The sequence below is a fragment of the Phyllopteryx taeniolatus genome, chromosome 6 (assembly GCF_024500385.1).
Source record: "Phyllopteryx taeniolatus isolate TA_2022b chromosome 6, UOR_Ptae_1.2, whole genome shotgun sequence".
NCBI lineage: Eukaryota > Metazoa > Chordata > Actinopteri > Syngnathiformes > Syngnathidae > Phyllopteryx > Phyllopteryx taeniolatus.
Window position 1 is genome coordinate 3,810,656 of NC_084507.1, and position 11,559 is coordinate 3,822,214.

Sequence of the window (11,559 nt, forward strand, 5' to 3'; positions counted from 1 at the left end):
GAGATATTTGTGCTTTAAAGGGTGCATAGATAAATAAAAACATAAAAGGTACCACGAAGACTGGAAATAGAGACGTGTTTAAACCAGCAGGTCATTTTACATGGTGCTGCATTTTCCTATTGCTAAAAGTCTGGACCATTCATTAAAATCCATTTACTTAATTGTCATCAAAATAAATATTTTACAAATGAGGTTTAACTTCCCATCTATAGAACTTCCCTCAATGTGACCGACTGAACAGCACAAGACTCACTGCGCTTAATCCTGAAGGACTAATAGCACCTTACTTACCCAATTTTTATTTTATTTTATTTTTTATTTTTTTATTTTCAGTAGCTTCAGTGGTATATGTCATTTAAATTTGGGGACTTACAAAAAAAAAAAAAGGTATCTTATTTAATACAGACAACAGACTTAACCCTGTTGGTGTTTCATTGGGCCCAGATTCTTACTGATTGGTTTCCATGTTACCATGCTGAGTGAGTAAATAAGTAACTAAACAAATAAATAAATGTTGACAACTGTTTGGCAAAAAAAACAAAAAAAAACTAAAATAAATCAAAGAACACCTATAGTCTCCCTTATTTTTGAGTTGTTGTACTCGTTGGTTTTAGTGGTCAATAAAGTCTTTTTTTTTTTTTTTTTTTTTTTTTCCCAGTTTCAATTTTCGTCCTTGATGATGAATGCACTCGATTGGACAGTACAAACAAATGTCTTTTTACCACATTTACACACGATTATCACATTGTCGCTTTGAAGTTTAGTTTACACTTTTTGGGCGTCTGTTTGAATTTCAGGTTTGAGTGCAGTTGCACCACGTGACAGCGACGTTACCGGAGCAACGTATACACTATCACCTCGACTCGAGCCACGTCGTTTGACGCCTCGACGGGGCTTTTATGACACTATAGATTTACAGGCGTCATGTTATAGGCAAGTATCAGGGTTTTTTCCCCCCCTCGTGTACAGTGCATAATCTCATATTAGCACTATGTTTAGTATATTATTGACGACTTCTCGAGCAACCAACACGGCGGATGACGTCATATTTTTGCCCCTAACTGTGCCAACGTAAAACAATCTTTCGTGTGTTGAAGTTTGTGTTCGTTTTGTTGTTTAATTCCGTATTGTGAAATGGGAAATATTTTTAATTCTACTTTTTTAACCATTTGATCACAATGATAAATGTAATTATTTTCCTATTTCTTTGCTAATTGGCTGGTTTACTGCCTCACAGTACGATGTGTTACAGCAGTCCATTTGGAAGACCCACTTAAGTTACCAATACGATACCTTACCAAATGAGCAGTTTAAGAATGAATAATAATAATAATAATAATAATATGTCCCCAGATGTATTTGTCCCAGATCCAGAGTTTCAGGCTGGCAGCTGTACTTGAGGAGTGCTCAGACCAGCTGGACATACTGGAACACGCTCTGACCATCAAGATCCACAAGGAATGCTGTACTGAAGAGTCACAGGTGACTGACAGTCCCACGTAGTCGGCTGTACAGTTGTGCAATCATCCTCAATGTCTGTATTTTCTTGGCGTTTATGCCTTCAGGCCAGAGTGAAAAAGGTGAAACGAGATTGGTGAGTAGTGACACATTCTATGCGCAGTTAAATAAATCAGGAAGGATTTTACCTGGAGGTTGCTCGTGAACCCTGCTGTGTTTGTTGTGTTCTGTCCGTCCAGTCACTATATCTCACAGCAGGTGTCCAAGTTACAGGCTGAGCTAGAGGAGAAACAGAGCTTCACCTGCCTGCTGCAGGTCGTGGATGGACAGGACCAGGAGAAGAATGCTGAGAGCAACAAAAGGTTCAACCAAACAACATCATGTGAAAATGATACATCCATAATAATCATGAACTATTTATTAAAAAAATCTGTTTTCTCAAAATCACAATCAGCATTCTTGGACAAGTATTATATGTTACAAGATTCACAAGGAATTTGTCTCTGGTCGTAGGAGCCACTCTAGTATAACAAACAGCCACTATGACAAAATATACATTTAGGACAAAAAAAGTATGGAGAGTCTTTGAGAAATGAAAGTGTACCACGAGTGTGGTGATGCTGATATAATGGCATTGTGCAAATTAGGAAGTCCTCAAGCAATTTAGAGCAATTTCAAGTGACTAATAGTGCAATGATTTGGGATAGTGACGATTGTGCAAATGGTGCACAGAGTTCTCAAACACATAAGTGCCCAGTAATCAACGACAGTATGCAAATAATGCACCGCGATGTAAAAATGTCCTGACAGAGATGGCGGTCTCGACCGTTGACACAGGGCAGTTGGACAGCGTGAGGGGCAGCTGTGGGGAAGGATATTTTCGTAAATCCACGATCATCTATACCGTCTTGAGCGTGTTGAGCTCCAGGTTGTGGTGGCTGCACCAAAGCTCCAAGCGCTCCACTTCCTGTTGATATGCAGACTTGTCACCGTCTTTGATGAGGCCGATGACTGTGGTGTCGTCTGCAAACTTCAGGAGTATCACAGTCGGGTGCATTGAGGTGCAGTCGTTCGTGTAGAGAGAGAAGAACAGTGGAGAGAGGACACATCCTTGGGGGGCCCCGGTGCTGATGGTGCGTGTGGATGAGGTGGTGTCCCCCAGCCTCACCTGCTGTGTCCTGCCTGTCAGGAAGCTGTAGATCCACTGGCAGATGGTAGATGAGACGTTAAGCTGAAGAAGCTTGAAGGAGAGGAGTGGTGTTGAACGCAGAGCTGAAGTCTACCAACAGGATCCTCGTGTATGTCTGGGCGCCGTCGAGATGTTCCAGGATGACGTGCAGTCCCATGTTGCCCATGTCATCCTCAGACCTGTTTGCGTGATAGGCAAACTTCAGGGGGTCCAGCAGGGGTCCTGTGACACTCTTGAGGTGGGCCAGCACAAGGCGGTCAAAGGACTTCATGACCACCAATGTCAGGGCGACTGGTTGCTGATCAAACATCTAGACAAAAACAAAAAAACTCACATTCACACCTATGGGCAATTTAGATTCTTTAATCAACCATCACCAATCATGTTTGTGAATGTTATTATTCAAGGTCAAGGCAGTGGCAGACTGTTCATCCTGTTCAGTGTCGTAGTGAGCTGCAGCCTATCGTAGCTGGTATAGGGCCATATTCTCCTGTGTGCGTTAGGCATGCAGCTGCGGACCTTTTGGGCTGTTTGCAATGTGTCCCTACCACTTTACGTGGCCCTTATTTAGGGAAAAATATTGGCGCCAGCATACTTTTTGCCACCTGCAAGGTGCATTTCCACTTCAAATATGCTGCTGGCAGCTTGGAGTTTTGTTTTGTTTTAAGTGCATGGCTGCCGCTACAATCATTGTCATGGCGCAATGGTGAGTCATTGCAATCATTTGTTTTTATTTGCTTCTTTTTTGGGCGTCAAAAATGTTAAAGCAACTTGCACATTCTGTGGCGCAAGGAAGGTTGTAGGGCACTGATGATCTACCGAGTGGCAGGCACACACTTTTTTACTAATGTACCTCCAAACGTGTTCAGTCATAAGTAGGCTACAGTATTCTGATTACATTACTTTTATTGTATTTATTTCATAAGGTTTAAAAAAGCCACATGCTCTCCTTAAAAGACTAACGTGTTAGACGGAGCGGTGCTCATGTCTCACTGGTGGTGACCCGTTCGCTATGGAAGGTATTTTTTAAAGTGCTATATTTTCCAAATGAATTTCAATGGCATTCACAAGTCCCAGGAAAACTCCATGCTCCATGATTTACAGCCAGCATCAGACTTCAATGAGTCACGCTTCTTTGGTGTCAGCGCACACATTTTCAGGTTATGAACGGTGGGTGTGTTAAAAGTCTGGCTCTACTAACACTCTACCCAGGGAGAGCAAGCCAGTCGCGTGGAAAAAAAAAAAAAAAAGACTGACGCGTGAACGAGAGCAAGAGGCTAACTATACCGAGTCGCTGATGGTTTACTGGCCTGACTTTTCGTGCAAGCAGCCTGCGTTCCATTCCCACTCAGTGACACTGAATGCGAGTGTAAATGATTGTCTGTCCGTACGTGCCATGTGATTGACTGTTGACGAGTCCAGGGTGTTATCTGCCTTTTGGCCAAAGTCAGCTGGGGCATTCCAAAAGATTGCTATAGGAACCACGACACTACCGATGGCCCTCTGGATAAATATTGTACCTTTAATACAGTTGGCAGCATACAAATGAGGAGCTTCTCAACTCACAACTAAACAAAACTTCCTTAAATTGGGTTCCTGGCTGTGCAACATATTGTTAAAACCTGGAAGTACTGTGGGAAATCAAATTAAAAAATTACAGTAAAACCAACAACTGTTTAATAATGAAAGTAAGAATATTTCCACAATAGCCATATTGAGCTGTGTTAACTTAAAAACATTTGTCACTGTGGCTAATAAAGAAAAATGTTTCTGTTTCTAGAGAGCATGCAGATTGGATTTTGGAACAATCCAAAATGGTCATGCAGATTAAAACTGTTCTAGAGTGATGGCCGCATCAGGTGAAGAAGAATGATGAATTAATTGATAGTTTTTGGTAGCAAGTGCTGTAGCGTTTATAAGACGTGTGTTGTCGTTCACAACACGAAGGCAGTTACATAATTCATTATGCTGTTTTAGGGAGCATAATATTACGGTAGAACCCTGCTATTTGCAGGGGATAGGGACTGGGCCGTACAACGAATAGCGAAAATCTGCAGATAATTGATGCCCATGATAATTAGATTTAATAAAAGAATTTTTTTTTTATTGTTTTTCAACCCAAAACATTCTTGAATAAGCAGATATAAACCGCCAATGAACATTTTAAGGGTTGGTTAGCCCCCCCAATTTTTTTTTAAATATGCGAATAGGTGAATCCGGGGTGCTGAACCACAAGTATGTGGGGGTCCACTGTACTTCATTTTCCACATGTGGCGAGTCCTGACCTTAACCCCATTATGATTTTTGGGACGTGCTGAAGAAGACTCCACAACAATCCAATTCTTGTTGGGCATATACAACCCCAAGTCCAGTGAAGTTGGTATGTTGTGTTAAACATAAATAAAAACAGAATACAATGATTTGCAAATCATGTTCGACCTATATTTAATTGAATACACTACAAAGACAAGATATTTAATGTTCAAACTGATAAACTTTATTGTTTTTTAGCAAATAATCATTAACTTTGAATATTATGGCTGCAACACGTTCCAAAAAAGCTGAGACAGGGTCATGTTTACCACTGTGTTACATCACCTTTTCTTTTAACAACATTCAAGAAACATTTGGGAACTGAGGACACTAATTGTTGAAGCGTTGTAGGTGGAATTCTTTCCCATTCTTGCTTGATGTACAGCTTCAGCTGTTCAACAGTCCGAGGTCTCCGTTGTCGTATTTTACGCTTCATAATGCGCCACACATTTTCAATGGGAGACAGGTCTGGACTGCAGGCAGACGAGTCTAGTAGCCGCACTCTTTTACTACGAAGCCACGCTGTTGTAACACGTGCAGAATGTGGTTTGGCATTGTCTTGCTGAAATAAGCAGGGGCGTCCATGAAAAAGACGTTGCTTGGACGGCAACATATGTTTCTCCAAAACCTGTATGTACCTTTTAGCATGAATGGTGCCTTCACAGATGTGTAAGTTACCCATGCCATTGGCACAAACACAGCCCCATACCATCACAGATGCTGGCTTTTGAACTTTGCGTCCATAACAGTCCGGATGGTTCTTTTCCTCGTTGTCTCACGCACTTGTTCACAAAGAGGTGAACCTCGCCCCATCTTTGCATGTGAATGACTGAGCAATTCAGGCAAGCTCCTTTTATACCCAATCATGGCACCCACCTGTTCCCAATTAGCCTGTTCACCTGTGGGATGTTCCAAACAGGTGTTTGATGAGCATTCCTCAAACTTTCTTAGTCTTTTTTGCCACCTGTCCCAGCTTTTTTGAAATGTGTTGCAGCCATAGAATTCTAAGTTTAATGATTCTTTGCTAAAAACAATCAAGTTTATCAGTTTGAACATTAAATATCTTGTCTTTGTAGTGTATTCAATTAAATATAGGTTGAACATGATTTGCAAATCATTGTGTTCTGTTTTTATTTATGTTTAACATTGTGTTCTGTTTTTATTTATGTTTAACACAACGTCCCAACTTCATTGGAATTGGGGTTGTACAATACGTTGTGAACAGGTGCCTTTTTTTGTTTTTTGGTTTGTCCGGGCAGCAGATTTCTTTGTGTTTCATCAGGTAAGCTGATATGTGTTATGTGTGATAATAATGAGAGTATGTTGCTCCCAGAGAGGCAAAGAGGGAGATGGAGAGGAGAAGACGTACACTTCCAAAACAACAAGCGACGCTCCAACAGAAAGTCGATCAACTGAAGGTGATAGAGCAGATCTAACTTGCCATTGGTGGTTGATGTTGTGAATGAATGCGTTTCCAACCTCAACGCGTACCCTCCCATCAGGAACTGCAAACATTGTACGAGGATCTAAACGATAGGCTGCACCGACTTATTGAGTCAAATGCTGCAAGAAAGGATCTCGAGGACAGAAGCACTGAGCAGCAGCTCCAGAAAACCCAAAATGAGATGAGGGAAGCTGAGAAGCGACTTGAAGACAAAGTTGTTGTGAGTGGAACATCCTATTATTTTTCCATGTGTTGCCTTTGCGCCTCACCCTACTTTTGATCTATTCATCCATCCATGTTCTGTGGTGGTGTGGGTGAGCTGCAGCCAATCCCGGCTGACTTTGAGCAAGAGGCGGGATCACCCTGAACTGGTCACCAGCCAATCGCAGGGCACATATAGACAAATAACCATTCGCAGTCACATTCTATGGCCAATTTCGAGTCTTCAATTGAAGAAACATTTATTTGGTGTGTGGGAGGAAGCCGGGGTACCTGGAGAAAACCCCACAAACACGGCATAAACTCCAAAAATAGCTGGTCCAAATTGAAGCAATAACATTATTTTGTGAAATAATTTATATTATACTCCACCAAAAATGTCTTTATTCTAAATCTTCCCATCGTACATATTAAGAAAAGCCCCTCGGGCTTGCTACTGCTATGATATGCTGTGTTGCAGTAATCAGCTTATAGTTCTCAATTCTTTATTTTCCAGTTGTGAATCCTAATAAATTCGTTGTAATTTGTACGTTATTATAATGTAACAGGATATTTACATGTGAGTCCAAAGTTAAATGTATTTCAAACATCGCATCAGCACTCTCATTCACTCTCTCTCTCTCTCTCTTCTTGTTCAATCTCTCACTCTTAGCTGCTGAAGGACCATTTGAATCTGCAGGAGAGAGTTCATGAAGAATCAAAGATTTTCCTGAAAAAACAAAATGCGGTTGGTATTACAAATAGCACTGAACAATTGTTATATTGCTACAATGGCATATTAGAGCCACAATCTGGGTTATTAAATATTGGTTAAAAACACTTCTGGTTGAAACAAACACTAACAATAGTCATCATTTCAGTTTGTGTGGTTGTTCATTCATTCATTCATCTTCCGTTCCACTTGTCCTCACGAGGGTCGCGGGCGTGCTGGAGCCTATCCCAGCTTTCTTCGGGCAAGAGGCGGGGTACACCTTGAACTGGTCGCCAGCCAATCGCAGGGCACATAGAAACAAACAACCATTCTCACTCACATTCACACCTATGGGCAATTTAGAGTTGTCAATTAACCTACCATGCATGTTTTTGGGATGTGGGAGGAAACCGGAGTACCCAGAGAAAACCCACCCAGCCACGGGGAGAACATGCAAACACCACACAGACGGGGCTGGGATTTGAACCCCGGTCCTCAGAACTGTGAGCCGGATGTGTGTGGTTGTTTCTCAGGAAATGGCAAATGTTAACGTAATCATCAAACCACTTGTACTAAATTTCTGACACTCCTTTATATTTTTTAGTGTGGACCAATACGGTCATGGACCAGCACACTACTACAAGACGGGTAACTTACTGAAAAGTGTTGGGGCTTAAAGTGCTCCGTGTCCGAGCGCTGGTTAGGACTCATTGACAAATCAGGCTTGAACATTCTTCCCAAAGAAATTGTCAGTCGTTCTTTTCATCTTATCGTCTGTGACTATTTCCACTCTAAATCTGATTATTATCCTGATTACCTCCAGACCTGTTCAATGAAGAAATCACTTAAACAGAAGTTGTCTGACAAAGTCAAGTCGGACAAAAGATGTAAAAAAGCTGCAAAAAAATGGACACAATCCAAACAAATTCGAGAACCGTCATGAAATACGGTAATTGACATCTGTTTGTCTGGAAAGGTTTACAAAGCCGTTTCTAAAGCTTTAAGATTCCAGCAAACCATAGGACTCTAGAACCCTGCGATGCCTTTGCTATCATGAAACATTCTCCGACTGTTGCCATACCGTATTAGCTTTGATTAGTTTGACAGTGTGGTTACGTGAGGTTTCCAGACAACACAAACAGTAGTGGGGTGCATCACCAACAACGATGAGTCCAAGTGCAGAGAGGGGGTAGAACATCTAGTGGGGTGGTGCAAAGATAATAATATTTGCATCAATGTGAAGAAGACGAAGGAGATTTTGGTGGACTTCAGGAGGGACAGACACCATCTCCCCCGTGCACATCGGAGGAGCAGCAGTGGACGTGGTCTCCAGCTACAAATACCTTGGATTCCACTTTTCCAAGGGCCTCACATGGAGCCCTTACACTTCCTGTCTGCACAAGAAGGCACCACACCAACGTCTCTACTTCCTCCGGAAGCTGCGACGTGCCGGACTGGAGAGTGGTGACCTGAGGAGCTTTTTTAGATGTGTGGTGGAGAGCATCCTCAGCGCCAGCATCTTGGCACAGCAGCTGCTTGGCTGCAGAGAGAAAGGGCCTACAAACGGTAAAGGATGCTCAGAAGATTGCGGGAGGCGACCTTATTTTGCTCAAGTCATTTTACCTTTGAAAACTACTGGTACAATGCAGGAAGTTAACATTGTATGATCTAAATATATCTTTACATATGCCTGTGTATCTTTATATGTACATACAGTATATACAGTGGGTAATATACAGTGAAACATTTAACTCATTCACTGCCAGCCTTCCCAGTTAACATGGATATTTGACTTCTAAAGCCGTCAATGGGCGGCACAGTGGACGACTGCTTAGAGCGTCTGCTTAGAGCGTCTGCCTCACGGTTCTGTGGACCGGGGTTCAATCCCCGGCCCCGCCTGTGTGGAGCTTGCATGTTGTCCCTGTGCCTCCGTGGGTTTTCTCTGGGCACTCCAGTTTCCTCCCACATCCCAAAAAAAAACCATGCATGGTAAGTTAATTGGCGACTCTAAATTGCCCGTAGGTGTGAATGTGAGTGCGAATGGTTGTTTGTTTGTATGTGCCCTGCGATTGGCTGGCAAACAGTTCAGGGTGTACCCCGCCTCCTGCCCGATGATAGCTGGGATAGGCTCCAGCACTCTCGCGACCCTTGTGAGGAGAAGCGGCTCAGAAAATGGATGGATGGAAGCCGTCAATGGCAGTGAATGTGTTAAGGGGGTCTGAATACTTTCTGTACCCATTGTATACTGTATGTGTGTATACTTGTATCACTTAACACAGAGACAGTGCTGTGATTTAATAACAAGTGCTCGTTTTCAGTTTTACTTCTATCTTGGCCATTTCAGCTGTAAATGCAACACTAAAGGAATTACGTACTGTTTTGTATTTTTTTCTCTCTCTAAATGTGTCCTATACATGTATGGCTCTTATTTCGCAACCCAAGCTCATCATGTTCCTTTCATTGAGCAGGAGTTACAAGAGCAGCTGCGACAGTGGCAGCAGTGCACTGAACAGAACATGCAAGAGAAGGAGCAGCATCTCACCCGCACGCGCTACAAGAGAACCACAAACTTGGAAAAGTTGACCACAATGCAAAAAAGGGTGAACAACTACCAGCTTTGAATATGTTTAAAAGTGAACACCTCTCCCAATGCAAAACAGGATGGACATTAATAACTAGGTGTTTCTTTTTTTTTGTTTTAGTACAGCGAGATGGAGCAGGTGGTGAAGGAGGAAAGGGAAGAGGAGGAGAGACTGCGTCAGCTGGAGGTTAGGAATAAAGCTGCTCTCAAGGTAACAACTTTTCATTCATTTGCTTGTCCGAGTTGCCGACCGCAAGACTTAAATTTGTCAGTGAAGGTTGGGCAGGTCGGGCTGTTATGTTGCTGTGTCTATGGTTGTCAGCATTGTGCAGATAAATTATAACATTTCTTGAGGGTGTCAGAGAGATGCTATTGGTATTCCAGGAGGAGCTATATCACCCCCTAGCGCCACGCCATCATTTGTGTGCAACAATGACAATGAAATGGGGAAATGGGGCTTTAGTGAGTTGACCCATGACATTTGACCTTCATAGGTGCAGTCTTGGTGGCGAGGCTGCATGGTCCGCAAAGGCTTCGGCATTTATCGGAAAGTAGAAGAAAAGAAAAGCAAGAAAAAGAAGGAAGGAAAGAAGAAGAAATGAGTTGTGTTCACTTATATTGGTCCATTTTCAAATTAAAAGTAACATCAAAGAGAACCTCGTGCCGATTTGTGCTGGTTGTTGTTAAACTTCCATCAAAAGTAGGAAAAAGTGCTGTATTTGCATTTGTGTGTTCCATCACGGATCAGAAAGTGAATTTGCTAAATAAACTACTTTATGGCATTTTTTTTCCTGATTTGCACCAAATTTCAATGGGTTCAAGAGTTCACTGAAGGCATCAGTGACATGATCTCAACCCAACAGAGCATGCCTTTCACTTATAAGAGCCTATTATGAATAGTTTTCACAATTTAAAAGATTTTGCAGGTGTCTTGATAATATGTCTGTACCACAAGGATTACAATTACAATTACATGACACTTTTTGGCCTGGTTTAAGCCCCGGTCATGTCTCATGCAAATGAGCCACTGCTCACCCCGCCTCTTTTTTACTCTGTGTGCTCCCTGGCCCCGCCTGTGTGGCGTTTGCATGTTCTTCCCGTGCATGCGTGGGTTTTCCCCGGGCACTCCGGTTTCCTGACACATCCCCAAAACATGCATGCTAGGTTAACTGAAGTCTCTAAATTGCCCCTAGGTGTGAATGTGAGTGCGAATGGTTTGTTTGTTTGTATGTGCCCTGCGATTGGCTGGCAACCAGTTGAGGGTGTACCCCACCTCCTGCCCGATGATAGCTGGGATAGGCTCCAGCACGCCTGCCACCCTCGTGAGGATAAGCGTCTCAGAAAATGGATGGATGGATGGTCAGTTTTACGTCCTCCAATTCTGGAATGACCTATTTACATTATTGTATTCAGGTGAAATACTTATTTTTCTGATTGTTCTTAAATGCTGGCTGCATTTAAGAACATTGGATATACAAAACACATTCATCCAAGCGAGCACAACTTTCTTTTTGATGTTACTGTAAATAAAATTACAGAGATTTCTGCTAAAAAAAAAAAAAAAAGGTTTGGCAGTACAAAACTAGGTGAACAACCATTTCAGGGCATTCGTCAAAAAAGTTATTGTTCACATCAATATCTTTCTTAAACCTCTCGTTAATATT

General features: G+C 42.2%; 1 protein-coding gene across 2 annotated transcripts; it reads left to right on the forward strand.

Moving 5' to 3' along the window:
* The first annotated feature begins 705 nt into the window (after window positions 1-705).
* iqcg (IQ motif containing G) lies at window positions 706-10,677 on the forward strand. Of its 2 annotated transcripts, none has more exons than XM_061776940.1 (10): window positions 706-933; window positions 1,354-1,482; window positions 1,566-1,594; window positions 1,698-1,820; window positions 6,294-6,378; window positions 6,463-6,624; window positions 7,276-7,350; window positions 9,783-9,914; window positions 10,022-10,106; window positions 10,390-10,677. In XM_061776940.1, the coding sequence occupies exons 2-9, from the start codon at window positions 1,354-1,356 to the stop codon at window positions 10,085-10,087; spliced, it is 801 nt and encodes a 266-aa protein (XP_061632924.1). In that variant the 5' UTR covers window positions 706-933; the 3' UTR covers window positions 10,088-10,106; window positions 10,390-10,677. The 2 variants fall into 2 exon arrangements, with proteins under 2 accessions (XP_061632924.1, XP_061632923.1); XM_061776939.1 differs by having other exon boundaries at window positions 711-933; window positions 10,017-10,106.
* The last annotated feature ends 882 nt before the right edge of the window (window positions 10,678-11,559 follow it).